Source organism: Symphodus melops (assembly GCF_947650265.1).
Source record: "Symphodus melops genome assembly, chromosome: 8".
Classification (NCBI taxonomy): Eukaryota; Metazoa; Chordata; class Actinopteri; order Labriformes; family Labridae; genus Symphodus; species Symphodus melops.
In genome coordinates this window covers 13,401,814-13,417,216 of record NC_136698.1, presented here as the reverse complement: position 1 = coordinate 13,417,216, position 15,403 = coordinate 13,401,814, and the positions used below count along the sequence as shown (strand labels likewise).

Sequence of the window (15,403 nt, the reverse complement as noted above, 5' to 3'; positions counted from 1 at the left end):
GCTTTATTTACTCACAACGGGGAAAGTGTTTTTAAAGATCCATAATAAAAGGAAAAGGCAATTAAAAATTAAACGTTTGTAAGATATTTACATCTCCTCTTTCATGATGAGTCTGCAAAAGTAAAAAGTGGAATACATTTTTCAAAAACTATGGAAGTGATTTGTCTTCAGGCAACCTCCCCCCCCCCACCCCCCCAAAAAAAACAAACAAACAAACAAAAAACCCCATCATGATATCAAAGTAAATACTGTTCAGCATTACCTACTAAAAATCACAACGTCTCAGCACAAGGATACTTTTCTGTTTTTATTTATTTTTATTACAAGCATTTTAATTTGAACGTCATTCATTTCAGGACAATTACTGTCTGCTGTAGAAGAAACATGAATATACACTATGTGATATTACTAAATGTGCCTGGAATTATGTTTACAGGTCTAGACTCAACTTTTAGTCTTCCTTTCTTCAGCTTATGATGCTGACTTAGTTTTCAGGAATTCACCACATTCACAGTATGAGAGGGTCATTAAATATGCTGCAGAATTAACATTAACAACATTAGTGAGGTGGCAAAGAGTTGGTATGATATTTCATAGAAATAGAAGCTGAATATTACCTATCAACATAAACCATGTAAGGCAGTTAAGTCCACAGTGTCCAAAGAAATCCAACATACAGAAAGAAATGAGTCCGGGGAAGTCCTAAAACTTCTTCCCTTTATGAAGTCTGTTGTAACGCCAAATGTTTTCCTTCCTCAAACGCTTCCAGTACTCCCAGGAGTCCGAATCTAGCTCATTCAGCTTCTTAGGCGTCCCCAGGTTCAATTGGAACAACCTGAGGAAAAGATGAAAGAAGAGGGCAGTCAGATAATAGAACAACCATGAAAGAAACTATTGGCCAAGTATTCTTAGCCATACAGACAATTTGATTTAATATGAGCTTTACTTTAAATACCCATGGCATTTCCTGTCTGCCCTGAAACAAAACATCAATCATACAGATTAACTGTTTGACAATTTGACCTTTATTTATTCTCGAGAAATCATTGAGGGCATGCATCATTTACAACGATGTTGAGAGTACAATTAAAACAAATAAAAGACAAAAACAACACAGACAAATACATACATTAGATTATAGACCAGAAGGACAGCTGACCCATGGTAAGCACTGTATTTAATTTGAATGTGTTTTGTAATGTCGTCCAGGTGTGTCCAGTGTTAGTGTTTCTCGTGGGACCTCAAACATTATTAGTATATATTTTGATTTTGAAATATTTTATTAATCCCTAAGGGGAAATTCTGGTTTACACTCTTTTATTTTAGGGAAATGATTCTCACACACATAGGCCTGTATCTCTCTCTCTCACACACACACCTACACACACACACACACACACACACACACACACACACACACACACACACACACAAACAGGATATTCCATGTACTAGTGGAGGGGTTGTTAGAGTGGGGCTGCTTTGCAATGCAGGGAGAGCAAAAGAACAGTTTTGGCAGAAGTGCCCTGGCACCTCTCCAGCTACCAGAACAACTCCCGTATTTTTCGGCCGCAACCATCCTGTTCTCAACCTCAATTTATATTCAGGTGCAGCTGCTGTATTTTTGACAGCAATTTAAAGTACTTCCCAGCATTCATGCATTATGGAAGTACTGGACAGTTTTCCATATGTAGGTATATTATGACTGAAAAGTAGATGATCTACTTAAAAACATCTGAACATGAAGAAACAATTCTTAAATGCTTAAATTATAAATGGTATTTCAACAATTAGCCTGGACAAAAAAAGACTTACAAATGACAAAAACAATGATAATATTGGCAAAGAATAGAGAAAACTGAGCCCTCACCACTCTGGATATTGCTCAGCAGGCTTCAGCTGAGGATCTTCGCCCTGCTTGAGGATGTTGACACCCACTGCATAAGAAGTCAGCCTGACAGGGTCTTTGCACACCTCTGGACCCTTCAGCTCCTCTTTCAACCCGCCTTTACCCTTCCCTTTGGCCGCTGCAAACAAAAGGACAGCCAGTTTTTTTTAATACTTGCAGATACATACAAGCCTTTAATTATTGCTATAACAGCTATTTTAAAAAAGGTATTGTGCTAATAGTTTATCCATGTGAATGGACGAATCCGAGCTGCTACAACACACAGAATAAAGACGGTAGATGTCCTCATCACTTACCAACTTTCTTCGCGTAGCCACATATCTGTTGTCTGTTCACCGTGTTTGTCCTGCCCATGATGCAGTTTGTTAATGTGACTACCCGAAATAACCCGTTACCTGACATGTTTGATTATAATTAATGTGGGTTACTTTAAACCGAAGCGCAGCATGCTACAGTTTGACTTTCAGAGTCCCTTCAACTTCCGTTTTTTTTTCTGTTTATGGCTCAAGGAAAATAATTTGCTGCCGTACTCTGGACGGGAGGACACACTACAGGAAGACTGCACTAAAAAAAACGCGTCGATGTTATTTTACTTCATTCCGGCAGGTGGCAGCACAGTTGTACTCAAAAGCGTACATTAATAAAATCGAAGAAGAAGATAGACGAAAAAGAAGATTCTTAAAGAAAATTGTTCTTAAATATATAATAGTCTACGTCTGGGTAGAAAGAACTCTCGGAATAGCTCTTTTTTTTGTTTCTATCATGACATAAGGTTGGCAAGTAATTAAAAAAAAGGTATATCCACTCCAGTACAGTAGGGGGCGGTATGCAGTAAACGATATCCAACAATAAATTGAGAGCAGAAGAAGAACGAAGAAGAAGAAGAAGACGACGACAACAACAGAAATTCTCGAAACCTCGAAAATGTCTGAGTACGCAATGGCCCAGAAGAGTACCCTGAAATTAAAAGGTATAGGGGACATTTCCGCTGGAAAAAAGTAAGTATTGTCAAATAATCTTTGTAAATGTTGTTAATGAGAGAGTTTGAGCTTAAATAACAGCTGGCTTGCTCTTGTGTTAAAATACTGTTGCTACATTAGCAAAATGTCATTTTAACATTAATGTGGATTATAGTTTGATAAAATACTAATCTGTTACTTTAAAACTCCTCAGAGAGATGCTTTAGTTATTTAGTTTGAAAACTTACAGCAAATACCTTGATAATTTCTTTATGATTTAGGGTTAGGTATTAAAAAAAAGGATACATCTGGTCAACGAGATCTAATTATCAATCTGTCTGTTAATGAGAGTGGCTATCTGTTTAGTCACGAGTTGTATTGGGGGTTTTTTGAAGGAAGAAGAAGAAGGATAAAGAGAGTAAGCATCGCCTGGAGCAGGTTGTGACCCATCAAGATGACGAAGAGGGGAAACCCACGAAAGCATACGTTGACAAAAGGACACCAGCACAAGTTGCTTTTGACAAGATGCAAGAAAAAAGGGTACGTTTTATGGTTCTCCTATTAACTGCAGACACCTTTAGAGGGGAAGGTGCTCAAAGTGGAAGAGAAGGGACACAGGCAGTATTTTAGGCAGGAAATTTTACAGTTAAAGATTTTAAGCGCCAAACATTTAGTTTCCTGCATTCTGATCAATTGTTATGTATCCATTTTCTGAACCATTTTCTGAACCCTAACCCCACTTTTATTTTTAACATATTGGCTAAACGTTTGAGTTGTTTCTGCACCATACCAACCCTGCAGAGTTTCTTAACACAAGTAGCCTGTGTGTAGTTGGTGCATCATTTAGTATGATGTTGTTTAATGTATGCACTTGTAAAAATGGCAAACATTATGTAAGCTTAATGTAAATCTAAAATGTCCTTAATTTCCGTGACACCTGGTCATGCAGTAAAGGACATGATCTTATTTCAACAGACACACTTAAATTAATTGCCAACATACAGACCTCAATAAGCCCAGATTCCCAGTGCAAATCCATGTGACACTTTCTGAAACAGTGGCCACATATTGCAAATTGGCACACTGACTCTATGCAACACAATAAAACTCGCTTGCAGAAAACAGACCTGTGACATGCATGAGAGGAGTGGAGAGTAAAGCTGTTAATACACCTGGATTACCTGACGAGGTGGTAAATCACCAGCCCCACATGTTCCCCATGGCCAAAGGGATCCCCTAACGTCTGTAACACTTACACATACATTCAAAAAAATCTACTACCGCCTGTTGTGCGGTAGCTGCCTTTACTATGAGCGTTAATAGAAACTATGACTTACCGGCAGCATTTAAAATGACCCCTGATGCAGAGAAATCCCTCAACCTTCTGTCTGTTGCAATCACAACTGGCCCTGTATGGCATGTCACCCATCGACACATCGGCTGCCGGCTCTTTTTATCTCGAGTCAAATAAACATTTTTATTTTTTTTTACTTTTTCATGAACACACTTTTGCACCTGCCCCTTTCAAAATCACAACAGTAGAAAGGCCTGAACAAGGGCCTCTTTGGATGTCAGGGCCAAAAGGGCAGCTGCTCAAACATTCTTAGCCCCCACTTGTGGAAGCATGTGCACGGTAAGTGCAGTGATGAGTCAAGGATTGGGGTAGAAAAAATGGCGATTGAAAGCTGAAAATTGTTGTGTATTTAAAAAAAAAAAAAAAAAAAAAAAACTCAACAGTTTTTTTGCTTCTTAAAACAAGACTGCACTTGTAAGGATTTATAGGACAGTTTTTGTATTTATATTCATTGATATTTTATGGGGATGAAATTGGCCAATTGTTTTTTTTATACTTCAACTGTGAGGAAATTAAATATTTGGCTGTAAACCAAAGTACTGTTTAGATCGGAAAAGCATGGTAGAATAATTCCATCCTGAAATTGCCTTGTTTAGCAGGGTAGTGTGCGATGTTTCATGGTCTTAGTTTGTTGAATGTTCACATCCAGTGACAACAGTTATCGGCCCTTTAACTTAGAGTACAAAGTTCATAGAAGTATACAAATGAAGCTCCAGAATAAGAACAGAGCGTCTCTTTTTCTGATGGTCTGTTGACTACTGTATGACTACTGCCCAGTGACATGGGAAAATAGTTGTTTATATTTCAGGAAATAAAATATCCTCTCCCAATTCTTCCTTGACTTTCATTTTTTCCAAAGTCAGTTTTGATGTATGAATATTTCAGCTTATTTGTGACTTTTCTTTCTTTCCTTTTTTTCAAAAGCAAATGGAGAGGATTTTGAACAAAGCATCGAAGACTCACAAACTCAGAGTCGAGGTAGGTAATGTCACACTGACATTATTAAAGAGGTTTGTTTTTTTTACCCCCAAATATGCTGTTATTTTGTCTGTAGATTTGTTTGTATTTTCATTGATATGAAAAGAGCATATCACGAAGAAATATGCATAAAAACAGTTGTAATTATTTTTTTTCCAGGATTTTAATCGCCATCTGGACAACCTGACAGAACATTATGACATTCCCAAAGTCAGCTGGACCAAATAGGAGCAAATTTTCTTTTTTGTTTTCATCATGTTATTTTAATGTGTAATTCTCTCTTCATACATTATCTAAATGGGTGCAGTCGGCATCGATTCATTTTTGTTTTAAGTTCTACTGGATACAATAAAAGATTTTTGTAAAGACATGTCAAGATGTGATCTAATTCATGTATTTCAAAGATGTTTATTATAACAGTATGAGTTAAGATGACTTTAATAATGAGGAAAACATTTTCATTTCATAAAATTCACGTTTAATTGCACAAATGACCCGCTAAAATGACACATACTGTAAGAAAATTAAAGGTACAGTCGTGCATGTTGAACCATGTAGGAGAGCGCAGTGTGAACATCTGAAAGAACCAACTGATTCTGGCGAGTATCTGAACTATTCCAGAATAAAGTTAGTGAACAAATGCACAAAGTGTGCTGTTGAGTAACTGGTACATTAGCTTTCAACACCACAATGCAAATATATGTAATTGCAGACAAGTGAAGTGTACAACAGTAAGTACACACAATGTAAGAAGAAGCTGCAATAACAGAGGACTCTGGTTTCATTAAAAGAAAAGATTTTCATGTTTAAGGAAATGTTCTGTTTTTACAATTCCATCTGTTTTTTTATGTTATGCATTTGGTTTGTCCAAGTTCACTTTGGCCCCAGCATCTCGCTCGGCTTCACCCACTGGTCAAACTGCTCTTCAGTCAGGTAGCCCAGCTCCACCGCCACAGCCTTCAGCGTGGACCCTTTCTTGTGAGCCGTCTTGGCGATGGTGGCAGCTTTATCGTAACCGATGTGCTCGTTGAGGGCAGTGACCAACATGAGGGACTCGCTCATGAGCTTGTTGATCCTCTCTATGTTGGCCTCGATGCCCACCACACAGTTGTTGGTGAAGGAGACGGAGGCGTCGCCGAGGAGCCGAGCCGAGTTCAGCACGTTCTTGATCATCATGGGTTTGAAGACATTGAGCTCAAAGTGTCCGTTGCTGCCTCCGATGGTGACGGCGACGTGGTTCCCCATCACCTGGGCCGCCACCATGGTCATGGCCTCACACTGCGTGGGGTTCACCTTGCCTGGCATGATGCTGCTTCCTGGTTCATTCTCTGGTAAGATGAGCTCTCCCAGGCCTGAGCGAGGTCCTGACCCCAAGAAGCGAATGTCGTTGGCGATCTTCATCATGCTGACTGCCACTGTGTTCAAGGCTCCACTCAGCTCCACAAGAGCATCATGGGCGGCCAGAGCCTCAAACTTGTTGGGCGCCGTCACAAATGGCAGGCCTGTGAGAGAAGAAACGGTGGAGGCCACTTTCTCAGCGAAGCCAATGCGGGTGTTGAGTCCTGTTCCAACTGCTGTGCCTCCTGCCGCCAGCTCGTACACCCGGGGCATGGCGGCCTTCACTCTCTCAATGCTGTACTTCACCTGCTGGACATAAGCACTAAACTCCTGTCCAAGTGAGAGAGGGACAGCATCCTGAGTGTGTGTGCGCCCAATCTTGATGATGTCTTTGAACTCTTCAGCCTTGGCAGCCAGAGCGTCGTGCAGAGTCTGCAGGCCAGGCAGCAGGACTTGGTGGACTTCTGTGGCTGCAGCAATGTGCATGGCAGTTGGGAAGGTGTCATTTGAACTTTGACTCTTGTTCACGTGATCATTAGGGTGCACAGGATCCTTTGAGCCTAATTTCCCCCCTAGGATCTCAATAGCTCTGTTGCTGATCACCTCATTGACGTTCATGTTGCTTTGAGTCCCAGATCCGGTCTGCCATACAACCAAAGGGAAATGATCGTCCAGTTTACCAGCTGATACCTCATCTGCAGCCTGGATGATTGCATTTGCTATCTTTGGATCGAGGCCGAACTCCGTGTTGACTTCAGCCGCCGCCCTCTTCAGGATCCCGAAGGCCTTGATCACTTGGATCGGCATTCTTTCAGTCGGTCCCCCAATTTTGAAGTTCATGGTTGATCTAACAGTCTGAGCACCGTAGTACTTATCAGCAGGGACCTTGAGCTCACCGAAAGTGTCCCGCTCGAGCCTGTACTCTGAGCTGGCCATCCTGGACGTACAGAGAGGGAGTTTGGAGTTCACGCTAACCCTTTGTAAAGTCAGGAGTTTGCAGTTAAACTGCTGCACGCGTCTCAAAGACCTAAACATGGTTTCTCATTAGAGGTGAATCCGGGGGGAGGTCAACTGTGCCTTCCACATTGTAACCTGTTATTGGGTGGAAAGGAAACTGATCGCATGAGAGCCAATCGTGGGGTAACAAAGGCGGGACATCCGGGGGGACCGTCGTATCGCGTGGAGATAATCAGGATACTTCATCCGGATAAATAAAGCTTCTCACAACATTGAACGACTGACTTTCCGGTGTCACAAAGAGGGATTGTTTTACTTTGTCGAGTAAAAGTGAGCAAAATGTTGCAATTTAGTCGTTGTGATCGAAAGCTTGATTGAGTCGAAATGATTGAAAGAAAAACAAACATTTTGTTTTTCATGTATCTTGAGTTAGTACAATTTGTATACGAATAACACGAGTGTGTAAAACACAAGGGAAAAAGTGGTTATTTCTAACTAAAATGATTTCTATGTTCATGTTAAATATCGTTTAATTAAAGAAGAATCAAAAACAAAATTTCAATGTACTTTTAGGTGGGCTATGTTTGTATAATGCGTTAAATAAACTGAAACATGTTTTAACTCTTGGTTCATGTCAGTGATGGTGAGACTTGAGGCGCCCTCCCATTTACATTTTTAGCAAATAGGATGCAAATTTCAGTTTAAAACATATTTTTATTGCTTTTTTTAATCGTCCTCGTTGTCAAGATAAACAGACAGATTCTCCATAAATAAGCTACTTGTATTGGTTTACTTATTCCAAAAGCAATGTATAGGGTCCTCTTTGCTGTGACTAGAAACTTTTTTTTTTTAACACAAACCAATATTCCCTTTTTTTTTCCAGCCAGTTTAGTTATTGATTGTTAATAGACGTTGCATTAGCATTTTAGTTTAATTTACATTTTGTTTTTCTGTTGCTAATTTGACCGTTATGGAAAGCCCTTTATTTTGAAGACAGATTACCGGAAGTACTCAGTGAATTACTGCTGACTTCACTCTGCCGTCTCTTCTCGCGGTAACGATGGTATACTGTTAGCTTGCTAGCTAACCCCATCGTTTTCAGGTTTCGTGTCGACCTGAATAAAAAGCAAACGAAGTGGGAAGCAGACAGACTACGCAGGTGAATCCTTTTTTTAAATCCAGGCAGCACAGAGGAGCAGGACAATGCCTCACAACTTCCAACCTGGAGACCTGGTCTTCGCTAAAATGAAGGGGTACCCCCACTGGCCAGCCAGGGTAAGTAACGTTAGCAGCCGGAGGGGGGATGAGCTGCTCTGCATGGGACGCTGGAGAGGTTTTCTGTTTATCATCGGCACTGTCTAACATGAATACATGTCATACAGATGCCAAGCGGTGTCTTAATTCATTGAAGGGCTGACATGCAGTCTGTCAGTGCACGAGCTACATAAATAAACAACATGATGCTGGCCTCACCTTCATCTGCATAGACCTTAAAACACTAAAGCTTATGTTTTTATTTCAGTCACTCACATTATACATAAACTCATGTTTTTCTACAAGAGATGCTCTTATCAGGTGAAATAGTTCATGGTGCATCACATTTCCAGAAATGTCCACACTGTGTTGGTTTGGAGTGAAACCTTCCTTTAATAGACGGCTTTTCATGTCTGAGTCTAACATAAACTTACCTGGAGTTGAAGTTTGAAATGATTATTTGACAGTTAAATTTTCAAATGTGTGGTCCTTGTTTCCAGATTGAAGATGTGGCAGATGGGGCAGTGAAACCTCCACCTAATAAAATCCCTATTTTCTTTTTTGGAACACATGAAACGTGAGTATAAGAAACATTGTTTTGTCAGAAGTTATTAAAAACAATGACATTATTACTGGAATGACTGAAATGCTCTTGTTTTTAAATGAGCCAACATTGGCTTACATTTATTGTCCGTCTTGAAGATTTCTTTGTCAGACATACTTTGAGCAACTTCACCAGTTTTAAATGAAGTCTTTCATGACTCGTCTGTTTGAAAGTCTTTAACATTTTGAGAGCGATGATGTGAGACAAAAAAAAAAGAAGAAGCAATTAATACTTTTTTCTCATACTTTTGCCTGTCAGTCTTTCTTCAGGTGTTTTCTTCTCTGCTGGTTTCCTCTTAACGATTGAATTGTGCCAAATTGAATGTGCAGTGTGTTTTAGAGAGACGTTGAAAGCTCTCCTCTGGCATCAGTCACCATCTGTTTAACAAGATGGCACCTGCAATATATTAATCCATCACTAGAGGGCACAGTCTTCTGATTGACAGTTGGTGTGTGTGTGCAGTGCATACCTAACATCAATGCAAACCTGTTTCTTTTAACATCAGGATTCCTGATGTTTAATAACTTCTGACAAGAACATCAGGATTCCTGATGTTAATATCCTGATTCGGGAAGATTTTTGTATGAATAGTTGTATTGATCCTAGTGTAAACATCCCTTCATTTTTCACAGAGCATTCCTCGCAGCAAAGGACCTTTTTGCCTATGAGAAGTACGCCGAACGCTATGGGAAGCCCAATAAACGGAAGGGATTCAATGAAGGTTTATGGGAGATCCAGAACAATCCACATGCCTCCTACAGTGCTCCACCTGCAGTAAGGATATGAATACCTATACCTTATACCTGAAGCATCTAGAATTCAACATAACCTCCTACTCTAAAAGACGCAGTAAAAGTAGATTTTTTTTTTTGACGGGCTTTATAGGCAGCTGTATTTGAAATCAAGACTTCTGTGTCATTCCATTTATTTTATTTTTTCCCTGATTTATCTGCAGCCCGCCAGCTCTTCTGACAGTGAGGGCAACAATGCTGGAGGAGGAAGTGATGAGGACGAGGACCAAGAAGTAGCCCCAGCGCCTCAGAAAGCAGAATCTGCAAGTGAGGTTGACTCGGATTCTGGGAGTGAAGACCAAGGAAGGGAAGTCGGGGTGAAGCGAAAGCTTCCACCTGCTAAGGTAATTGATTTTACATTTCACTGCCGGAGGAAGTAAATCTCGTCTTGAAGGTTATTAGAAAATGACATTCTTATTCACATAACTGTTTTGAAAAGGGATGGTCTTACACAATCAAGTGATATCAGCAACACTAAAGTCAACCTCAAATTTAGCAATCCTTAGACTGTCTTTTGGTCTGTCCTCTAAAGACTGAAAACAGAAGGTACTGGCAGGAATTCTGTTTTTTTTTTATATCAGAAGTTGTCATGGCAATGACAAAAGCAGTAAAGAGCCTTGATTAATTGAACACAGGTGGGAAAAGATCTGCAGATACATTGCTGATACTTTAAATTTACGAGTTTATGTTTTCTAATTTAGAGGCCTCCGCCTCCAAAAAAGACACGAGGCTCATCCAGCGACCGAGACCACGAGAGTGGATCTGCCTCTGAATCAGAACCCACACCTTCAGAGTCTGACTCCGGAAAGAACAGTGACCAGGTAATTACACCCACACACACTAAACATGCTGGGATTGTTGGATAATCTGAAATGTTACTGCCTCTAAACGCCTTTTTTTTTCTACCAACAGGACTTCACTCCAGAGAAGAAATCTGGTGGACGAGGTGGAAAGAAAGCAGGAGGCAGAGGGAAGAAGAAGGTGAATGATCAGCCACATTTGTGTCTAATGGATGAATTGTTTTCCTTCTTTTCTCTCTAACTTTATTCCCTTTTCTCTGGGATGTTTCAGAAGGCCATGTCTGGGTCAGACTCCGAGTCAAGATCAGGTTCAGAGAAGAAAGTAGCGGACAGCGACTCAGAGGATGAGAAGCCGCGACCAGCGCTGTCGGGCTCTGATTCCCGTTCCGGCTCAAAGTCCGACTCAGACTCAGATCCACCTCCCAGGAAGGGTCCTCAAGCACGTAAGAAAGGTGTGGAGTTATTCTTATTTATGATTAGCTTGATAGATTTTTGCATAACATAAGTGGAACATTTCTGAAATGTAAATAATTAATGTGTTTTGCGGATGTAAATGTCTCTTAAAGTACTTTTATTTTTCATCTACAGAGAAGCCTGCACCAAAGCCTCGTGCACGGAAACCAAAACCTCCCCCAGCAAAACGAGCGCCTTCATCATCCTCCGACAGCGACAGGTGTGATTGGCTGTAAAGCAATCTTGAAACCCATCGGCAATCATCGTCTGATAGATAATATAACCTTCTGGGAACGGATTCGAATGTCTCTGTAATTCTAGTGAAGCCAGCGGTCCTCGGTATCGGTAGATTACAGATACACAGCTGCTTCACTCTCGCTCACTTACACGCTAGCACGTGAAAAAAACCCCAGATTTTATTGTGATTTACTTTGCAATTAAATTTGACAAAATAACAGAGAAGAAAACTTTTTTTTGTAAGATTGTTGAATGGAGGTCTGATCAGACACTTCTGATGCGTTTCTGGTAAACAGGGAATCTAAACACCGCCTGTTTGGGTTTTTTTTTAATATTATTATTTATTATATATGTAGTCTGTTTTGAAAAGGCAGCTTTGTTTGTTTGACAGTGACAGTGAAACTGACCACATCAGTGAGTGGAAGAAACGAGACGAGGAGCGCAGACGAGAGCTGGAGGAGCGCCGGAAAAAGGAGGAGGCAGAGGAGCTCCGCAGGCTACGCGAGCGAGAGAAGGAGGAGGATGAGCAAAAGAAAAGAGACAAGGATAAAGTAAAAAAAGGGAGCGACAGTGACAACAGCAGTAGCTCAGACGAAGGTGTAGATGATCATCCGTTAAAGAAGTCCAAAAAACCTCCTCCACCCCCCATTCCCGCGCCGTCAGACTCTGACTCTCCACCACCAGCTGAGGTACATTCTTATTAAATGCACATACTGATAGTTTCAATAACAATCATCGACCTCATCGGTTACACCCGGCCTAGTCAAAGTCGTGTGACCCTGGAACGTTTATGTGCTGCTGAGGCCAGTGTCTTCTGTTCCCATCAAAAGGCAAAGAAACCGAGCAAGAAGCCAGATCAGCAGAAGAAGGCCAGAATAAAGAAAGAGAAGGAGAGGAAAGAAAGAAAGGAGAAGGAGCTAAAAGAGAAGAAAGCCAGACGGTCAGAGGAGAAGTCTAGAGCCAGGTGAGTTCATTAACAACTTCATTAACATTTAATGTACACAGATCACAGAGTTGCCTCTCACTCTTTTCACTCTCTTGTTCCCCCCCCCTCCAGGTCTAAGCCTGAAAAACCCAAACGCAAACCAGAGAGGCAGCCAGAGAAGAAGGTGGAAAAGAAAAAGGGTCAGTGTTTGTACAGTGGCTCTTGTGTATGTTTATTTGTGTGCGATTGCACTTGATCTTTTATTGTCATTTGATTTAAATTTGATAGTCTCCCCCGTGCAGCACTACACTGGTCAACATATTGCTTTTAAAAGTCTTTTATAAATAAACTTGACTATAAGCTGACAACATTGACCTGCCTGCCATGTCTTCATACAGAAGCAACACCAGAAGAGAAGCTCCAGAAACTCCACACAGATATAAAGTTTGCACTCAAAGTGGACAACCCAGTGAGTGACTTTGGTTGAATACAACTTCCTTTCTTTGTGTTTTTTTCATCAACATAAGTACTAATTGTAATTTATTTTTGTTTGTTCTTATATTAGGACATAGATCGGTGTCTACAAGCCTTGGAAGAACTTGAGGCAGTACCTGTCACCAGCCAAATCCTCCATAAGAACGCTGAAGTGATTGCCACACTAAAGAAGGTGTTATGTTTGTTCACTGATTGACCGGCCATGATTTTTAGTTGTTTTGTAACTTATTGTAAATGAAGTCAGGGTAACACAGAGTCAGAATGAAGGAAAAACGTACATAGGGCCTCAAATAAGTGGGGTCTTTGATTCAGTGACATGTGCATTTAAACATATGATACATGCAGTATTTCACCTCGTCTAAGGGGTTGAACATTTTTTTTTGTTTGTCAATTTGTGTTTGTTTTTATTATGTGCACTATAGATTCGGCGGTATAAATCCAGCACTGCAGTCATGGCAAAAGCCAGTGAGGTCTATAACAAGTTAAAGCTTCGCTTTGTGGGCAAGTCAGAGATGGCAGCCAAACCTAAAACAGACGACCAGGAACCAGAAGATGATGAGAAACGGACAGAAAACACAGGTAAAAAGCTACACTTTGGAACTATCTGTGTTCTACACAACTCTCTTTTTTATTTTCTTATAGATTATATATAAGAAAAAAAAAATCTTATTTTAATGAAAATCCTCTTTGTCTAGACTCCACTCCGGTCAATGGGGAATCGGAAGAGAAAAAAGATGATATGTACATAGATGAAAAACCAAAATCACCTGTCCAGGAGGAGAATAATGATGACACAGCATCGAGTCCAAACAGGTGAGTTTCACATATGGAGCTTTACTCTACCTGCATGTGATACAGACAGCTGAGCTGAAATCAGACATCCACTTAATGGAATCTGTAAAATGGAACAGCATTTGTTATAACTCGAATGTACAACCCAGTGTTTCAATGTACAACTTATTTCATCCAACATTTTGCATTTCTCTTCAGATTGAGCCCGGACAGCCCCGCTGAACAGACTCGCAGGTATGAAGAAGCAGAAAACTCCATTTCGGCAGAGACAGAGCCGCCTGCTGTAGAGAGCTGAATGAAAGACCTTTAACCACCGCTGCAGTGGACCAAGTGCTAAAGATGGTGGCCTCTTTGTTTGACATCATGCGATCCTCCTGGGCCAACAACATTGCAACACACACCCGGCATTTCCTTATGTATCTGTTACACCAAGGTTGATGTTTTGGTCATTTGTTGTACAATGATATCAAACCAGAAGGCCCTGTTGCTCAACCAGTCTGGTCCCTTATTTATCACAACAAAAAGGACAAGCTAACTAGTGTGATAGATTGTGGCGCTGCGTGTTTCTGAAATGTACTTTTTTCTTTTATACGACACTTGCCCGTCCTGGATCCTCACTCTGATCCCCCCCTTCTCCTGGCTGATTTGTCTTTCTACCACATGAACTCTTACTTTGGTCTTTCATACCTTTATGTATATTAAACAATGACATTTTTAGCACTTCTAATCAGAATTTAACTTGGGGGGGGGGCAAGTATGAGATGAAAATTTGATGATTCTTGTCGAGAAAATTGGGCAGAAGAGGAGCCGTGATGTTATGTTTGTTTGACTTGAAGATATGTGCTGCCCGTTGTGTCATTTGGCTTACTGTTTTATAAAGCCTACAAAAACAACAGAAAGGCCTCTTGAATGAGTGTATGGCATTGTGTGAGCAGAAAAGTACTATTTGTAGGTCTTTTATGTTTTTTTTAGTTATCTGGTCTTCTTCCAGTTAATCCAGTCTGAAATGTAAAGCCATTAACGGAGTCACAACTGTTTTCCAACATGGGTCCTCCCACTTTTTTTATACACCTTGTTTGCATCTACAGTACAGTTGTCTAAAATAGTAATTGCTGTGGAGTTGAACACCTTGCACATCTCGTCTCCTCGCAGTGTCTGCTTTCAGTAGCGTGCATAATATATGGAGTAAATGTACATATTAAAACTGCTCTTTAAAGCTATTGAGATCTCATTTAGCTGCAGCATTTTTTTTTTTTGCCATTTTCCGTCATATGCATAAAACAAGTGTTTTTAGTGCTATGTAAATTGGTAAAGCATTTCTATCACTGAGTTGAGACTTGAATAAAAATCTCAGCATGGCTTTGTTTCCCCTTTTCTTTTCTTTTTAAACTGGCGTTATTTATGTTCTGGTGGTGTAATTACACTACCATATAGTGTATTAAAAGATTTCTGCTACCAGCTTAACAGAAGGGAAAGCTTCTCTTCTTTTGCTTCTCATCTATTTATTTTGACTTGCAAATATAATGCATTGCACACACACTTTCATATTGATTTTTT

General features: G+C 40.4%; 4 protein-coding genes across 5 annotated transcripts; 2 read left to right on the top strand and 2 right to left on the bottom strand.

Moving 5' to 3' along the window:
* Nucleotides 1-310: 310 nt before the first annotated feature.
* Nucleotides 311-2,470, bottom strand: mrpl54 (mitochondrial ribosomal protein L54). Its single transcript, XM_079351344.1, has 3 exons — nt 2,206-2,470; nt 1,871-2,027; nt 311-835 (listed from the first exon to the last, which is right to left on the bottom strand). The coding sequence occupies exons 1-3, from the start codon at nt 2,309-2,311 to the stop codon at nt 703-705; spliced, it is 396 nt and encodes a 131-aa protein (XP_079207470.1). The 5' UTR covers nt 2,312-2,470; the 3' UTR covers nt 311-702.
* A 169-nt stretch (nt 2,471-2,639) lies between these two features.
* On the top strand, nt 2,640-5,570 carry fam32a (family with sequence similarity 32 member A). The gene is made up of 4 exons (XM_079351345.1): nt 2,640-2,907; nt 3,264-3,408; nt 5,147-5,200; nt 5,360-5,570. Exons 1-4 carry the CDS (start codon nt 2,834-2,836, stop codon nt 5,426-5,428), a joined length of 342 nt encoding a protein of 113 aa, XP_079207471.1. The 5' UTR covers nt 2,640-2,833; the 3' UTR covers nt 5,429-5,570.
* An 85-nt stretch (nt 5,571-5,655) lies between these two features.
* Nucleotides 5,656-7,699, bottom strand: fh (fumarate hydratase). The gene has a single exon (XM_079351343.1). It carries the CDS (start codon nt 7,571-7,573, stop codon nt 6,074-6,076), a length of 1,500 nt encoding a protein of 499 aa, XP_079207469.1. The 5' UTR covers nt 7,574-7,699; the 3' UTR covers nt 5,656-6,073.
* A 789-nt stretch (nt 7,700-8,488) lies between these two features.
* hdgfl2 (HDGF like 2) lies at nt 8,489-15,205 on the top strand. Of its 2 annotated transcripts, none has more exons than XM_079349946.1 (16): nt 8,489-8,770; nt 9,250-9,326; nt 9,986-10,127; nt 10,309-10,488; nt 10,846-10,965; nt 11,057-11,125; nt 11,219-11,396; nt 11,533-11,617; nt 12,026-12,323; nt 12,465-12,598; nt 12,692-12,759; nt 12,958-13,028; nt 13,125-13,226; nt 13,477-13,633; nt 13,750-13,867; nt 14,045-15,205. In XM_079349946.1, the coding sequence occupies exons 1-16, from the start codon at nt 8,699-8,701 to the stop codon at nt 14,139-14,141; spliced, it is 1,968 nt and encodes a 655-aa protein (XP_079206072.1). In that variant the 5' UTR covers nt 8,489-8,698; the 3' UTR covers nt 14,142-15,205. The 2 variants fall into 2 exon arrangements, with proteins under 2 accessions (XP_079206072.1, XP_079206071.1); XM_079349945.1 differs by having other exon boundaries at nt 8,490-8,770; nt 11,216-11,396.
* The last annotated feature ends 198 nt before the right edge of the window (nt 15,206-15,403 follow it).

Excerpts from the sequence above, each read along its gene's own strand:
- mrpl54 (XM_079351344.1), bottom strand. The coding sequence starts at position 2,311 with ATGTCAGGTAACGGGTTATTTCGGGTAGTCACATTAACAAACTGCATC. Across the intron at positions 2,028-2,205 it reads TGGCTACGCGAAGAAAGTTG|CGGCCAAAGGGAAGGGTAAA; the intron begins GTAAGTGATGAG and ends TTTTGTTTGCAG. Across the intron at positions 836-1,870 it reads GCTGAGCAATATCCAGAGTG|GTTGTTCCAATTGAACCTGG; the intron begins GTGAGGGCTCAG and ends TCTTTTCCTCAG.
- fh (XM_079351343.1), bottom strand. The coding sequence starts at position 7,573 with ATGTTTAGGTCTTTGAGACGCGTGCAGCAGTTTAACTGCAAACTCCTG.
- fam32a (XM_079351345.1), top strand. The coding sequence starts at position 2,834 with ATGTCTGAGTACGCAATGGCCCAGAAGAGTACCCTGAAATTAAAAGGT. Across the intron at positions 2,908-3,263 it reads GACATTTCCGCTGGAAAAAA|GAAGAAGAAGAAGGATAAAG; the intron begins GTAAGTATTGTC and ends GGTTTTTTGAAG. Across the intron at positions 3,409-5,146 it reads ACAAGATGCAAGAAAAAAGG|CAAATGGAGAGGATTTTGAA; the intron begins GTACGTTTTATG and ends TTTTTTCAAAAG.
- hdgfl2 (XM_079349945.1), top strand. The coding sequence starts at position 8,699 with ATGCCTCACAACTTCCAACCTGGAGACCTGGTCTTCGCTAAAATGAAG. Across the intron at positions 10,966-11,056 it reads CCGGAAAGAACAGTGACCAG|GACTTCACTCCAGAGAAGAA; the intron begins GTAATTACACCC and ends TTCTACCAACAG. Across the intron at positions 11,618-12,025 it reads TCATCCTCCGACAGCGACAG|TGACAGTGAAACTGACCACA; the intron begins GTGTGATTGGCT and ends TTTGTTTGACAG.